Source organism: Zosterops lateralis (assembly GCF_965231275.1).
Source record: "Zosterops lateralis genome assembly, chromosome: 3".
In the NCBI taxonomy this organism is placed as follows: Eukaryota; Metazoa; Chordata; class Aves; order Passeriformes; family Zosteropidae; genus Zosterops; species Zosterops lateralis.
The window spans coordinates 86,912,449-86,928,431 of NC_139764.1; the positions used below are offsets into that span (position 1 = coordinate 86,912,449).

Sequence of the window (15,983 nt, forward strand, 5' to 3'; positions counted from 1 at the left end):
ATGCAATTTGTAAATCATGTTTCTTTTCTGCCTAACATCCTAACCTGTATTAGGATAGAATTCTTTCTATACAAGTCCATCTAATCACCTATAGAAAGGTTGTTCAGGAGACTGACACAGAAGATATTTTGAGTATTCATATAGCAAATAGTACAGAATTGCTTGTAGCAGTAGTTAGTGGACTCAATATTTTAGGGAAATAGAGGTCAATGTGTCTGCACGATGTTGTCTCTTTTGGAAAGTCTTAATTCTGAGACTTCTGTAGGCAGTCACATCCATGACATGTGTGTTGGCTCTTAATCCAGGATGAAGGCTGAGGATATGTAAAGTCAGAGATCCTGGAGAAGTAGAGGTTTTGCAGATGGGTCTTCAGGACCTGGCATTTTCATCGACTCTTGCAAAAGCAGTATTTGGAAACAGTGAGTGACAGGAAACATTATTAGGAGTCCTTCCCAAGAGTTTTTCCTTACATTCATAGCTCATCCATACACTAGGGTTTTTTTCTCTGATATTTGTGAAATGTTAAATATATATTTTAGTCAACCCAGTAATTCTCCTGTGGTTTTGAGAATCTTAGTGTATTAAGATATTTTTCTAATAGTTATATTCCTGAGAATGTCCAGTCATTTGTTACCACTGAAGGTCTGATTGTTTGCTTCATTTCTTCATAGAGCCCTTTACGATATTAGTTAACTGTTTTTGACATTACGTGTAACAATTTATTCATAAATTACCTAGCAGAAAAAGGCAGCAATTCTAACATCGGCACAAGCTGGGAATTCCATTTAATAAACAGAAATAATTCAGAACTATTCTACAGTATTTTCAATATTAGGATGCAGAAAAAGTAGTCATCAAAGGCCATTCTTTGCTTTTTCACTCTGGAAAAAAGTCCCTGATCTTCTCATTATCAGAAGGGAAAGACTGGATAATACACAAGAAAATTAATGTTTAATGGGTATTCCTCTCAAACAAAGAATTGATTGGATCTACGTACAGGGTCTGGTTGAGACAGAGCTAATCCTCTTCCTAGAAATTGTTTACGGTGCTGTAACACCATAACATCAAAGCCATGTTGCTAACTCAGGAATGTTTTGGCTGCTGCTGAGCAGTGTTTGCACAACATCATGGCCATCTCTGTTTCTTATTTCGTCCTGACAGTGAGTAGGCTGAAGTGGTCAAATAGCTGGGACTGTACAAAGAGGGAACAGGTGACCCCAATGGACCAAAGAGATATTCTATTCCATATACAATAATATAGTCAGCCATAAAATCCTGGAAAGATTTTTGTAAGGTAGCTGTTGCTAAAGTCCATATGAACATTGAGGTAGGTGAAGAGTGTCTTCGTATTACTTGATGTATTTTTTTTATTATTATCATTTTAACTTACTAATTGGTCCTCATCGTGACTCACTGGTTTTTCTCACTTTTTTTTTTCCAATTCTTTATGTAAATCAAATTTTTAGATATACATAGCTTTTTCTATTTTCATGATTTTCACTAGAAAAGCAAGAGAACAGTGCAGAGAAGTCTTAAGTTTCCTCACTTATAATTATCATATTTCTGGATAAAGTTGCTATACCTATTTTAAGTTGTAATGCTAACCTTAATAGTATACATGTTTCAAGCACACAAAAGTCTCAGATTTACGTAAATAAAAATGCTGCTGAAAAAGTGCACAATAGCTGATTCCCCTAGTGGACATGTGATTGCTCAGACATTGATCATTCAAAGTGTGCACTACAAAGTAATACTGAACTGTGTATTCTGTAAAACACTGGCATCTATACCTTCTATTTGTTCAAAATATTCCCAGAAGCACACTAAGACTTTCAGAGCTAATCTTTATTATCAGTTAGAAATTGGACATAAAGGTATTAAGATAAAGAGCAGATAAAACTGCAATTCCTATTTCAGTGAGATTTATTACATTATTCTTACAGAAATAAGCATTTAGTGAGTTTTTGCCCTGAAAGAATGAAATATGTAAAATGCTGGTAAATTAAGAAGATGTAAAACAAGATACAATGATTTAATTGTTTTTGAAATAGATATACCTTTTAATTACAGTTTTAAGACAAAAATAAATGAAGAAGGAAGAAGAAGAAATTTCACATTAAGATGCTGAAAACCATTTATTATACATCAACACATTCTATGCATATATACTTGCAGCCAAGTGTAGGAGAAGGAAAAAGTGGAATCTAAAAGTATCATTTGAAAATAGGAAGGAGGAAAGAACAAATGAGAAGAGCAACACACCTTGAAAAGTTCACTTAAAAGTCTCTTATAAGACTTTGCTGTTAAGGCAGGCTGTGATGAAGAAAGAGAAAGTAAACATGGTGAAACAACCACATGGCAAATTTCTTGCTCTTGTAAAAAGATACCATATTAGATGTAATAGCTTTATAAAGAAAGGAGTTTTTTATAATTCCAATTTTCTACCCGTGTTCCTATTTTTCAGTATACTGCTTCATGCCAGTGGTAAATGAAATTTTCCCGCAGTAGAACAAGAAAAAAATTGTCAACTTCCTCTCATTTTTTCCAAAAATGTGCTGTCATTTATGAATCTAAAAATACAGGGAAGAAAATTGATTAATAGCTCATTTGTAATGTCAATTCAATCCACCAACCCTAGCAGATGACTTAAAAATTTGACATTTTTCTAATAAAAACAACACTATTTATTTCAAAGTGTCTAATAAGACATTGAGTTACTGTTACCAAAAGCAGACACAAAAGAGTGATGTCTTGAGGAACACTGTAATAACCCATTACAAATCCCCCTGGTAAGGAAATATCTCTGTGACAGCCTTTAGCTTGAGTCTATTCATTTCTAAAAGTACTGTAATGGCAGAAACAGGATGGAAAGGAATGATTACTCGATACTAAACAGCTATTTTAAAGACCTGTTAAAACCATCATAGCTGTATTTCACAATTCACTAAAGTTATATTTTTTATAAAGGATTTAATTTGCCAATTGTGACTAATTTTTAACTTGCTTCTTCTTATGTTTGATATCTCTATATTTTTATTGTTTTCTGATGAGTTATTGGAATATTTTCCCATGGTTAAGTGCCTCTAGGTTATAGAATGAGACCATTCACATTCAATAAGAAATTAATAAGGAATTCCTCTGACTCCTCTCTATCTATTTCCATTTCTGACATTAGAAAAGCAAGTAACATTTGTTTTCATATTCCAGAAAACTGCTAGCAGTTTGGTCAATAGGCTTAAAATCTTATGTTTTGTGGAGAATTTAAAGCAATAATCAACTGTGGTCTTTTCCTGATGTTCGTATGTTATGTCTACTAAAAAAATTTTTATATGTTTGATTAATAAGCTTAAAAAATTTTCATTCCAAAACTTCAATTTCTGAAAAGTAGATAATTCTTGTGAGGAAGGCGCCGAGTATCAAACAGACACATCTAAATCAATGTGATAAGGTTTGATCTCCTCATTTATTCTTTATTAACTCTATTTATGTGGTTACAGAGTAGAAGCAGGCACAGCTAAACAATTTGTGATTGGTTTAAATCTCATGTTCAAGCACTCTAAATGATTGTTCATTGGCTCACGTCTTTTGGCAGCAAAGTCTTCTTTGTTGTGTCTTATGATCAGCATTTCTGTCTTAAGCATCTATGAGAAGGTACAGCAAGTTGTTACATGTCTTCAGCTTCGGTGAGGAGGCATTCCTGAAAAGGACCAACAAGCTATTACATTTGCTACTTTCTTGCTAATTCAAGGCAATGTGAGAACAGCACAGCACACAGCAGGCACAGTACAAAACCTCATACCGTTCCCCGATAGCAAGGATTGTTCAAACCCCCTATCAACAGATTGTGGTCTCACTCTTCTAAAAATCCCTCTACAGATAACTAATAGGTTATTTGCCCACCACATACCTAAATATATTCAAATTTCTAATAAAATATCTAAATATTTTGAAATTATGATCTTCTACATTGATTGGCTATCTGGTTTTAAAAAATAATAATTCAGAAGCGTATTTTAATAACCAAAACTAAAACAATCTTTATTCTATTACCATTTCTAACGAAATATTAACAGTCTTTATTTTGGATATGATTTTTTTCTTTTTCTTTGAAATTTACACTAATTTAATTCTTCATCTATGCTTTTGTTCTGTTCTTATGCTTTTCTACCCTTCTTTAAAATAACTTTCTTCTTTGACAACTCTCTTTCCAACTAGCCTTCTTGTCCTACAATATACTGAAAAATAATTAGCATTTGTTCCATTTTAATATTCTATGTCTCTACTTGCATTAATAAGGCGTAAAAATATTGTATAAAATTCCTAACAAGTAAGAGAATTACCTTACCAGACCTTCAGCAAAGTCTACTGTTTTACTGTTGTTACTTTATGTGGTTTAATCACCGTTGGGTGGTTGTTTTTTTTTTTTTTTTTTTTGTTTTGTTTTGTTTTGTTTTGTTTTTCTTTTTTTTTTTTTTTTCTTTTAATTTTCTTACCTGTAAGTAGAATCAATCCCTTTTCTTTCCCCCAGCTTTTCTAGTACCATATGGTGTTCTAATCAGATGAGAAAAGAAGCGGCATATTTGGATCTCATATTAACTTTAAAATTTACAAAAGACAAACTAGAAAATAGGTGATAGATGACAGGGAATGTCTATGTACTTCCTCTCTGTCCAACAGATTGCTTATAGCAAATTCTGAGAAATAGTTCAACCCCAAATTTTTGCTTGTATACTGCCTGCCAATTTTAATTCCATGAATACATGAACATCAAGCCAATGTATGTTTGTTTTTATTTTCATATTTATCTTCTTAAATTCTATTTTAAAAACTTTTACACTCCTGAGGAAATGCATATCTGACTTTATTTGGGATTTCAGAAACCATTCTCTCTTTAATAATGTCATCGAACTTACCTTCTGTAACAAATTATTTAGTCTCTAAAACAATAATATTGAACTGAAGAGGTCTTTATTTAATCCACTATTGTATTACACAAAGGGGGGGGGGGGCAGCTCATCCTCTTGTCTCCTCATTCTTGAAACACATAATCTGAAAGCACACAATACCTCTGAGATGTAACTGAGCAAGAATAGAACATTGCCCACTGTTTGTGCTGATTTTACTGTGAGCTTCATATTTCCCTGAACTTTGTTCAGAGATGTTAAGCTGAAAATCTATGTAATTCAGAATTTAAGTAATTCATATTAATTATTGTTGTTGTTGTTTATATTTTTGCTTTTGGGTTTTTTTGGTGGTTTTTTTTTTGTTTGTTTTTTTTTTTTTTTTTTTTTAATTTGTTTGTTTGGGGTTTTTTTTCCTACAGATCTTCTAGCAGCAATGCTTTTACCCCAATTCTAGCTGTGGTAAACTATTTAAATTAAGCAACTTCTTACTCTCATTTTTCATTATCCATAAAGGAATTATAAATGCCACAGGATTTGCATATCAATTACAGGAAGATGCTATATTGGAAAGGGTAATAAATTACCTATTCCTAATAACAATCAAGTTATGTTATACAATACATATCACCTTCTCAGCAGATCTTGACATAATCCCAAAAGAAGCAGCAAACACTGACAACTTCACAGTCCTCATGGGAAAATGAAAATGGATAATAGATATTATTTCATAAGGTTGTTTGTTTCTGGTATTTTTCCTACTCTTGTGATTATTTTATTCTGCAGTTGTGAAACACTGTTAGGTGCTGTCCTAATGCATCATACCGAAAAATTATAAGGTAGCCTTTTAGCCACAATATTATAAGATAACAGTTCAATCCAGCAGGTACAGTCAGAATAAAAACTTAATCTGTGTTTTCTTAGTGTAAAAAAGAGAGATTCTGAAGCTGCCTGTTGTGGTACAATAATCAAACTTCTAATGTAATAGCTGTAAGTCTTCTGGTATATTTCTGTAGGAGTAAAGTATGTCTCTGCTTTTCCTTAATCTTTTTTTCTCTAGTTCTAATCCAACTTTTAGTGGAACCAACAAAAATATTCTTACAGTATTGGAAGATGACCTAGCCATTGTGGCCCTTTGCCTAGGTTTAAGGGGTTTCTGTAAAAGAAAAATACTCTAGAGCAATAGTTCTCCTACATCTTCGCATTAAATTGTATGGTTTAAGATCCAATTTGGACAAAAAGCTGTAGAAATGGTCATTGAAGTCAAGTAGCTAAAAGAGACATGGTGGACTCATTAGTCCTCACTGGCAGAAAGAAATTCTAGACGGGGGAGAATGAACAGAAAAAAATTCACAGAAAGGTCAGATTTACTCCTTTTAAAAAACTTTCTAGAGCAGAACTTCTGTTCTGCTGTTTTGTGCTATAGTCAGGAATAGATGAGGAGCCCTTAAAAAGCAAGAGCCTTTAAAAAGCAGTAGTCTGAACAGACCGAGTGACCTCAGCCATTGCTCATATGGCTTCCCTTCAAAATCCTTCACCATTTTTGTTGCCCTCCTTTGGATACTCTTTAGTATCTGTCTTATATTGTGGCACCCAAAACTGCCCCCAAAACTCAAGGTGAGGCCACCCCAGTGCAGAGAAGAGTGGGACAATCCCCTCCCTTGCAAAAACAACTTGCAAAAACACATCCAGAGATTTCAGGCTAAATGGGATTGAGCCATGTGCTTGTATTGTTGAAAAAGAAATCTCCACCCTCAGATATTTTTCCAAGAGTTCTGCTTGTGCTAGAAGTGATGCATCTCCCTGTATACCAGCAGGCTCCTGCCAATCTGACCTTGCCTTGCTGACTTTGACTTCCAGGCTTCCTCTTAGGCCCACTTTGTCAGTGCAGGTTGTCTGGTCATCACTGTGCTGTGCTAGACCTGGTTATCAGCAATGGACCTCCTCAGTTTCTCTTATTGAGGTGCTGTGGGACTGTATTGCTTGTCAATGAGTTGTGCCCTGCCTGCTTTGCTGTCATATGACCTATAGAAATAATAACATTTGATTAAACTTATTAAATTAAAGCAATCTCAACACAGTACTTTAAAATATGGTACTAAGACATATACTCTGCATACAGAGTCAGCACAGGATACAACTGGAATATGTGTTGGTAACCACTACATATCTCATAAGGTTTATTAGTATTCATGATTTCAAAGGGTTTGTGCCTCTATATGGAACTGTAGGCACTCAGATTTCATTCACAACATTATGTTATTATCCATAATGCTAGATTTCATTGGTGTATGAAGATTATTATCAGAAAAGCACTTGTGTTCAATAGGTAGTGACCAAACTATTAGAGAACAGCTTGTCTCTCACCTCTAAAGAACTCAGTTTAATCTGACAATTTTTCAGGTTTAAAATATGTCAGATAACTCATATTTGGGTACACAGTGATTCTGAGATGGACTACATTCATGTAATGGAAATAACAATGCCCTTTAACTCTCCTGTGTTGGAGCATAACTGAAGCAGGTGTAGCTAAAAAATTAATCTCCAGGGTTGAGCAGACCCTGCAAATATATCAGTGTAGAGAAATTAATGTGCCTGTGCCAAGAACTTCTGCTTTAGCACAGAGGTGACTAGGACAAATTGGCCAACAGTAATTGCTTAGTAAAAACCTAGAAGAAGGCCAGAAAGGGCTGTGGATTCTGCCTCATATGGGGCATGATTCTGGCTCTGTAAGCTCTGCCTGTGACGTCTGTCTCCCAGGAACTGCCTGAATCAGTATTGATCTTAGAGTAAATCCAGTGGTAGCTTGTATGAAATCACCTTTGTTGTCTGTGTCAGGGACATTGGCTTGCCACATTGTCATACTAGTTTTTACAGTAAATAACCTAATATGGCTGAGGCAGTACTTCTGGGATATGAAGAATATTTTAAAATATGCATGTATTTGTTCATACCAAATGGAGTTAGTGGTAAGCAGAAGGTGGACTGACTGTTCTTTTAAGTTCCTCTCTAGACTGAATTAAGCTTACAAGATGCACAGAATTTTTTTGCTGAAAAACTACTTTTTCAGTCTTCCAATCAGAAAATCATAGCACAAAATTCAAACCAATTACGATTACAAAATTGTAATAATTACTTTTCAGCCTCCAGTAAAGCTTTTTGAGGAATATCCAATGAAACATTATTTATTAGAAAATGCTGACATGATGGGATAAAACCAGACTTTTGTCTTAGAAGCTTGATTTTTTCACTTATTACTTAGTTGAAAAAACTTTGCAAAAGATCTAAAACTCTTAAAGTACTTCAAAGTTTATGACAGAAAAGTGAATTGCAAATCTTAAAATTCTTTTGCCTTAGAGTATTTATTTATTTAATGCAGGACTGAAATACGTAGGAAAAAAGCTGATGTATGAACACCCTAAGTACCCATGAAAATACAGTCTTACATCTTGTTAAACTTTCTTTTAGACTATGTGTACATAATCACAAATTTTGATTTTTCCGCAACTTCTATGGAGGAATAAAGCAGCTGATTCTTTCACAAGGAGAGAACCATCTGAATTTTTCAGATTGCTACTGTTGTTAGATGAGAAAGACTGCTTGTGAAAATGAACAGTCTTCAGAGAACACGACTTTCTTAAAGTTGCATTGCCATGATTTCTCACTCTCTTACCTCTTGGAATGTGAAGTTTTAAAACTTTTAGAGTGAACTCTGTTATTCTAATCTAATTGCTGAAGTTTGAATTGACTTTACCGAGAATTAATGGGTTATGTTCTCTGAGTTCCAGACACAATATATGTAAGAAGGATACAACAGAGAAAATTGCATCTTTTGCTGCGTCTTTTATAGTTGTGATTGGTTACTTCAATAGAGCAATCACATTTATTTATTAGAAGAAATGGTCACAATAAAACACTTTCTTCTTGTGTTGTCTGAGGCAAGAGCTTTATTTGTTTCCCTGCCTTTCATCTTGCAATGGGCTGACCCTGGCTGGATGCCAGGAACATGTAAAAGGCACTTTATCTCTGTCCTTGGCAAATAAATGGGGGTGGGGGTGGGGGGTGTGAAAATATAAGGTAAGGCTCCTAAGTTTAAATAAGGACTGGGAGAGATCACTTATACATTACTGTCACAGGCATAACGTGTCACAGACCTGACATGGAAAAATTAACTGAATTTACTACTAATCAAACCCAGAGCAGGAAAATAAGAAGTAAAACAAAATCTTAAAAATACCTTCCCCGAGCCACTCCCTCCTTTCCATGCTCTCCTTGCTACCCCCAATGGTGCAGGAAGACAGGAATGGGGTTATGGTTGGTTCACCCCAGGCCGTTTGTGCTGCTTCTCAGAGAGAGGAGTCCTTCCCCTGCTTCATGGTCTCCGATGGGGTCCCTCCCACTGGAGACAGTACTCTATGAGCTGCTCAGACTTGGGTCCCTTTCCATGAGATGCAGTCCTTCAGGGACAGCCTTCTCCAGTGTGATTTCCTCCACAAGGCTACAAGTTCTACCAGGAGACCTGCTCCAGAGTGGGCTGCTCTGTCCACAGGTCTGCCAGGAACTGCCAGCCCCTCCTCTAGGGTGCATTTCCCATAAGTTCACAGATTCCTATCATTCATCCACCTTACTCTGGTGTGGAGGAGCTCCATGGGCTGCAGGGGCACAGCTGCCTCACCATGGGCTGCCCCACGGGCTGCAGGGGAATCTCAGCTCTGACACCTGCAGCACCTCCTGCCCCTCCTTCTGCACTGACCTTGGAGTCTGCAGGGCTGTTCCTCTCGTTCTTACCAGCTTTTCTCTGGCCACAATTACATCCATGCAAACAATTTTTTCCTCATTAAATAGCCCCCACCCTGCCAACAAAAACCTGCCAAAGCAAACCCAATACACATGCCAAGGTGATGATTTTTCCTCTTTATTACCCTTTCTCTATTTTTTTCAACACTGCTATTATTAATTGCATATTTTTTACCATTTTTACATTTTGTATAATTTTTTCAATAAATTCAGTTTTTATATTTGAAATTCCAGAGGACCGAAGCAAAAGCAGAATTTCATTATGATAGATGTTGAATGACAAAAACAATTGCAACCACTCTATCCCAAAAATCAAATTAAGGAATTATTTTATTTATAATTACTATCACATTCAGTACAAATAAGGAGAAACTTGCAACTCATTATATAAGAATCCTAATGACAATTAAAACACTGTCCAGATTTTACATGAATTTATTAAATTCTGACCCACCCTTCCTTCCTTCCTTCCTTCCTTCCTTCCTTCCTTCCTTCCTTCCTTCCTTCCTTCCTTCCTTCCTTCCTTCCTTCCTTCCTTCCTTCCTTCCTTCCTTCCTTCCTTCCTTCCTTCCTTCCGTTTAAGCTTTTCTCAGATGTAATTTTAACAGAAACCATAAAACTTTTTCCCCAGAAGTAGTATTTGTTCAATAAGAGTGAATGAATGCACATCAAATCCTGCTGGCTCTGACAATAACCCTTAATGTGAGGTTGCAGCTAATAGTTTCAGATGTACCTGCCATCCAGAATATAAGGAGCCATGTAGTGAAATTGCCATAAATCACTGTGTGGCTGGACTATGTCAGAATTGATCACAATTCAGTGATTTCCCTGGAGAGTTTAAGTGTCACAGTCTGACTAGTAAAAATCACTTTTGTCATGAGGCATTTAGTTTTGTCAAAAAGAAATGTCTCAAGAATGTAAATGTGTCTCATGAATGTAAATGTGGCATTTAAATATATATATATATTCTGTTTCTAAATTTTTCTTATCTAAACTTATGAAGTATCTTTTGGATATCTGTACAGAAAAACAAATCAAAACATGCTCATTTCTTTTTGTAGGAAATAGTATATTCTTAAGTACTGCAGCTAAATCTGTTTTGATAAGAAGACTTATACATAACCAGATGTTTAATATTAAAATTGAGCCCTGAAACCACTAATCTTTGTTCTTCAACTTAGAATAGTGACTTCTTTAAGTAGATCAGATTGATCAAAGTCCAATAATCCATGCTGTAATACTTTGGTAATTAATTCAAAACACAGAAATAAAAGGTTACATAGATTAAAACCTTTATTTCAAATTTATAAAGTTTTATTAATAATATTTTTCTATTTCATCAAGAAAAAAACCTTTTGGCTTTTCTATATTCATTATCTCTACTTTGATGAAAGTCACACATGCAACAGCTATAGATATATCTGTGCATAGCTGTTACCATCATTGTTCAACTTTTCCATTTTATTTCTTTATCATAATTTTTTATATTAGGTTTATGTAGTACTTCCTTATGCAGATGTTAAGAGCTATTTACACAGGCAAAAATGAGAGACTTAAATTTTTAATGGCAATCAACAAGGAGAAAAACTTCAGCTGTGCAAGAATATTGCACAGCTGGTGTTTAGGATGGAATTGAAACATAGCTTAAAAGTCACCTTTCTTCGTCTACTGATTTAGAAGCTAAAATGACTGCATTTTTAGGGCAGTTTCTTAATATGCATTGCCTTGTATTTATGCCTCAAAGGGTTGTTCAACAAGCCAGAATTTGTAAAGTGCAGCATGTTCCAGCAATTTACCCTGATGGTCAGAAGCTGCTGTCCTCCCTCATGTAACAAGATGTTCAAAAGTTAAAAAATCTTCCAGATCAGGAGGTCTTCAGTCATGCCTTAAGAACACATTTCTTTTCATTCAAAGGCTATGTCCACACAGTATTGAACTCTGAAATTTTGTAATTATTTATTATACTCAACTGCACTTAATAAACACTTTTAAAACTAGGTTATGTTTAGTTTTTAAAGCGTAATGTAGGAATACAGATTTATTTGAACATCTTTGACCAAAGATTATTCCTTTTTATCCAAAAATTTGACTAACACAATGTCAGATATGGGGCAACTCAATGGCACACCGGAATCTGTCATGACAATACCCACAATACTGAAGCACGGCATTACTTTATATATATATTTTTAAATTAAATGTGAAGTTCAGATCTTCAGCCAGATTTGGTATCCAAGTTTGTAAGACACTGGAATTTATTATATTTAACTCACTGAACCAAATCTCTGGTTTAAGTCTTTAGTAGCTTTTCATGCTGCACTTGTTAAATTATAATAAATTAGTCCATTCTATTTTGATGTTTGTTGCACTAAAAATATTTAGAAAATTTTTAATTGTTCAGCTAATATGAGACCAGAAAACTGTATTTCTTATGCTTTAGCTCACTAAGTTTTTATAACCCAACCAAAATGTCTAAAATTTGAAACTTTGTGTTTATATTCAGCATTTGGATACTAGTTCCACACACATGGATTGATTTTTCAACTGCTTTTTAGTTAAATACATTTATTAGGTTTCAAAAAAAAATCAGTTAAACAAAAAATGATTACGTTCAACTATTTATTGTGTATATTCAAAAATAAAAATGCTGTCATCAATGAAAATTATTATTTCCTTGATGCCCAGTGTATTTTGGATGGTTTATTTGAAGTACAGCTTTATCATTGACTTTATCATTATAACTTTATTCTGTTTAGAGGTGTTTTGTATATGAAACTGAAGTGTTCAAGGAAACTGGTATATTTTACCCTATCCTAAATTAAGATTTCAAATCATCAGGAAAGTACACATTTAATTGGTCTATCACGTGTCTGTTTTCTCAGACTAAAAGTAATAAATTTCCTAAGTCGTCTGTTACTCTATTTTTTGACAGGTTTTAGTGGTGAGTTATGTGAAACAGATGTTGCCGCCTGCCTATCACAACCATGTGGACCCTCCAGCATCTGTAAAGATGTTGTGGGTGGCTATCATTGTTTCTGTGCTCCTGGTTTTATAGGTGAGTTCATAGAAGTGCTGTTTAACATATTTCAGTCAGTTCTAAATCAAAGAAAAGAAGTTTGTTCAAAAGTAGCAATAGATAATTTAGCAGTCTGCCTCTGATTCAGGCAGAAAACTCTTGTTTCCAGGCACACAAAAGTACTTGGATGAGTAAGAGTATTCAGCTGTAAAAAATACTGACTACAAGGAACTATTTCCACTCCAATTACTCTTTATACTATCTTAGACATGGTATCTGTCTTACACTGATGTGATTTGAACTCCCAGCCATATGCAAGTTTGCCTTAATTTATCTCCTTTGTGCTCTCTGTAATAATAAGGCTGAAGTAACAAGGGTCTCAACTGCCAAACATACATCCAAGATCCTGAGCAGGTTTAACTACTGATGTTTGCATTTACCCTGCAGGCCATTGTCATTAGCCTGATTGGATTAAAATTAGTTTGGCTATGTCAGCATACTGACTTAATATTTTCAGATGACAATGAAAAAAAAAATCTTTCTAGATCCATATATAGGTATTTTTTGATCAACTATATGGTGAAGTAATCAAGGGCAGTAGGGATTCCCTGAGTGGCAAATGAGCTGTGCTACCCAGATCCATCCTAACTCCAGGGACTTTGGCAGGGCTCCAAAAACAGGAATAAGATGACAACCAGAGGAATTGAGATATTGAGAAGACTGCATAGCTCTTAACTTGCTTTTTACATCCTTACATAGGCATTGACTTAGATTAAATAATCTGCAATTTAAGAGCTGTAGTATTTGTTTCTCTAATGCAATGAAATGCTATCTTCTATTTCTACTGTTGGTTTATTTTATTATTATAAAAATATAAAGAAAAATTGTATGATGTTACTTGTGATAATCCTTGGTGGGATCTTTTTTTTATTGAAAAATTTGTTTAAATTCTTATACTCATATCTACATAACAGTGAATTAGTAATTTATATTTTTTCTGTGATTAACTAAAACCCTCAAAATCCCTCAGAAGTAATCAGGAGCTTTATCTATCTCAAAGCATTAGTAACAATTAATTTGATGCCAGAAAAAATATTAGATACATCATTCACAACTAGAAGTTAGCATCAATATTTTTTCCCCTACATATTTACAAATACATGCCAATACCTAACTTTCTGATTTTTAATTTTTACAAAATAAGAAAATATTTGTCCATAATTAAAACATTTCCCAATATTTCCCATAAAGATCTTCAAAACAAACCCATAAATCTATAAATTAATGAAAAAATAATATGATATAGAAAGGTTGTATTATTTTAATTTCTTTTTCTTGGAAACCATATTTACACTTGTGATGATTTAGGAAAACTCAAGGCTTTCTTGCCCTTAAAATATGAAAATATGCAAGTTTTTGAGTACATCTCTAAAGGACTAAACATTTGTTGAACATTATATTCTGCTTTTTCCTTTAATCAACAAGAAATTAATTCCCCAAAGAAAATTTATGGCTCATTGGTAAAAGCTCATTCCCTGTACCTAAGCTCAGTTATTTCATTTCATTGTTGCTGCCTGCACTGATGGTTCACCACTGATGTGTTCCTAAATAAATGAATCCTTCTCTTGTTTCCAGGTCATAAGTGTGAGATTGAAGTGGATGAGTGTCTTAGTGACCCTTGTCACAATGGAGCTACTTGTGTTGACCACCTCAATGCCTTCAGTTGCATCTGTCAGGACGGATTTGAAGGTATAAAAAAATCCACACAATGATAATTTTGTAAACCTACTCAGAATTTTGCACCATTTTTTAAACATATCAGATGAGATGCAAGTATTCATATATGGTATCATCTGAAGTCAAAACATGTCAGTTAGAAGAAATGCATCCTGACTAAATTACCTACGTCATTTTCATGATAGCATGGAACTAGGCGTTTTCTGCTAACTGGTGTCTTGGCTGTTGAAAATGGATCTGTGGAGTTCAGTGAAATTCTGCAAATAGGAGATTTGTTTTCTCCTATTAGAAACAGGAGACTGTTTTCTACAAGCTTTTAAAATATTTCAAAGCTTTAATATCCTAGAATTGCAAAAAAAAAAAAAAAATCCAGCTGTGTGTTAAAGGTTTTGGGGTTTGGCATATCTGTACAATTTATATGAAACATTTAATTGCTTTGATAAGTGGATGCATTAAGAGCTGCAGCTATGCTTTCAGCTTAGATCAGGATTTTACAGTATATCCATTTTCTTTTTAAAGCACCATTTTTTAAACATCATGGATATTTAATCATAAAAATACAAATCAATCCATAATTCAAATGTCCCAGTGCAAAATACTACATTTCTACTACTCATATACTCAGAAAAATTATTGCTTGCATTTTTATTTCTTTAAATGCTTTTAACTTCCCAAATCATAAAATTGATGCAATTTTTCATTTATTCTTCAAATTGTAAAGAATTTGGTTCACTGAAAAATATTAGCAATAAAGTAGTTTTTATACTTTGAGTAGTTATGTGGGTTTTTTATAGTCTAGATTGGAATACATTTTCTTCTTGTTTATAAAAGATTTCTTTTTCACAGTTTTTTGGGAGTTCATCTCTTGCCTTATCATGAATGTGAGAAATATTTCCTCTCACACCACTGCAATTATTATACTTAATGTATATTTAATGTATATTTAATATATACTTACTGTATACTTAATTATACTTAATGTAATTTGGTTTCTGCTGTTCTATATTTATATAATAAGAAATTTGTCTGCTTTAAGCCTTTGTAAACTATTCGATGACCGTACTTTTAATATTTTTGAAAAATTAGTGAACAACTTAAACATTCAGAAGATGAACATCTGTCATAAACTCACAGATTTGAATATAAAAAGGGTGCCAAATAGATTCTGATGTGTGTTATATTCAGTTAAAATAAATGTTGGTCTTTACATGAAGGTGCTATAGAATAACTTATTTCCCCCTTCCTTGATTCTACATTCATAGGTACAACTTGTGAAGCAAATATAAATGAATGCCAGTCTTCTCCATGTCTTCATAATGCATCGTGTGCAGACCTTATTGATGGCTATAAATGCCTCTGTCTACCTGGTTTCACTGGTGAGTTGTTTTCATAGTAAACCTTGTTTTCCACATCTAGGTAATCCACAAAGCATCCATTAAGTCATTATTGAATGATTTGCTTGTGTTTTGTTGTAATTTCTCTCTACATGCCCTGGTCTAATGTTTAATCTACATTCCAACAAACTGGAAAAC

General features: G+C 34.0%; 1 protein-coding gene across 1 annotated transcript in view; it reads left to right on the forward strand.

Moving 5' to 3' along the window:
- Positions 1-15,983, forward strand: part of EYS (eyes shut homolog) — a gene marked incomplete at both ends in the record, with an annotated part of 727,941 nt that overhangs the window by 195,132 nt on the left and 516,826 nt on the right. The window contains 3 exons of the mRNA XM_083857640.1: positions 12,631-12,753; positions 14,350-14,463; positions 15,714-15,827. Of these exons, the coding sequence (XP_083713766.1) occupies positions 12,631-12,753; positions 14,350-14,463; positions 15,714-15,827 (351 nt within the window). The remainder of the gene's footprint in view (positions 1-12,630; positions 12,754-14,349; positions 14,464-15,713; positions 15,828-15,983) is intronic.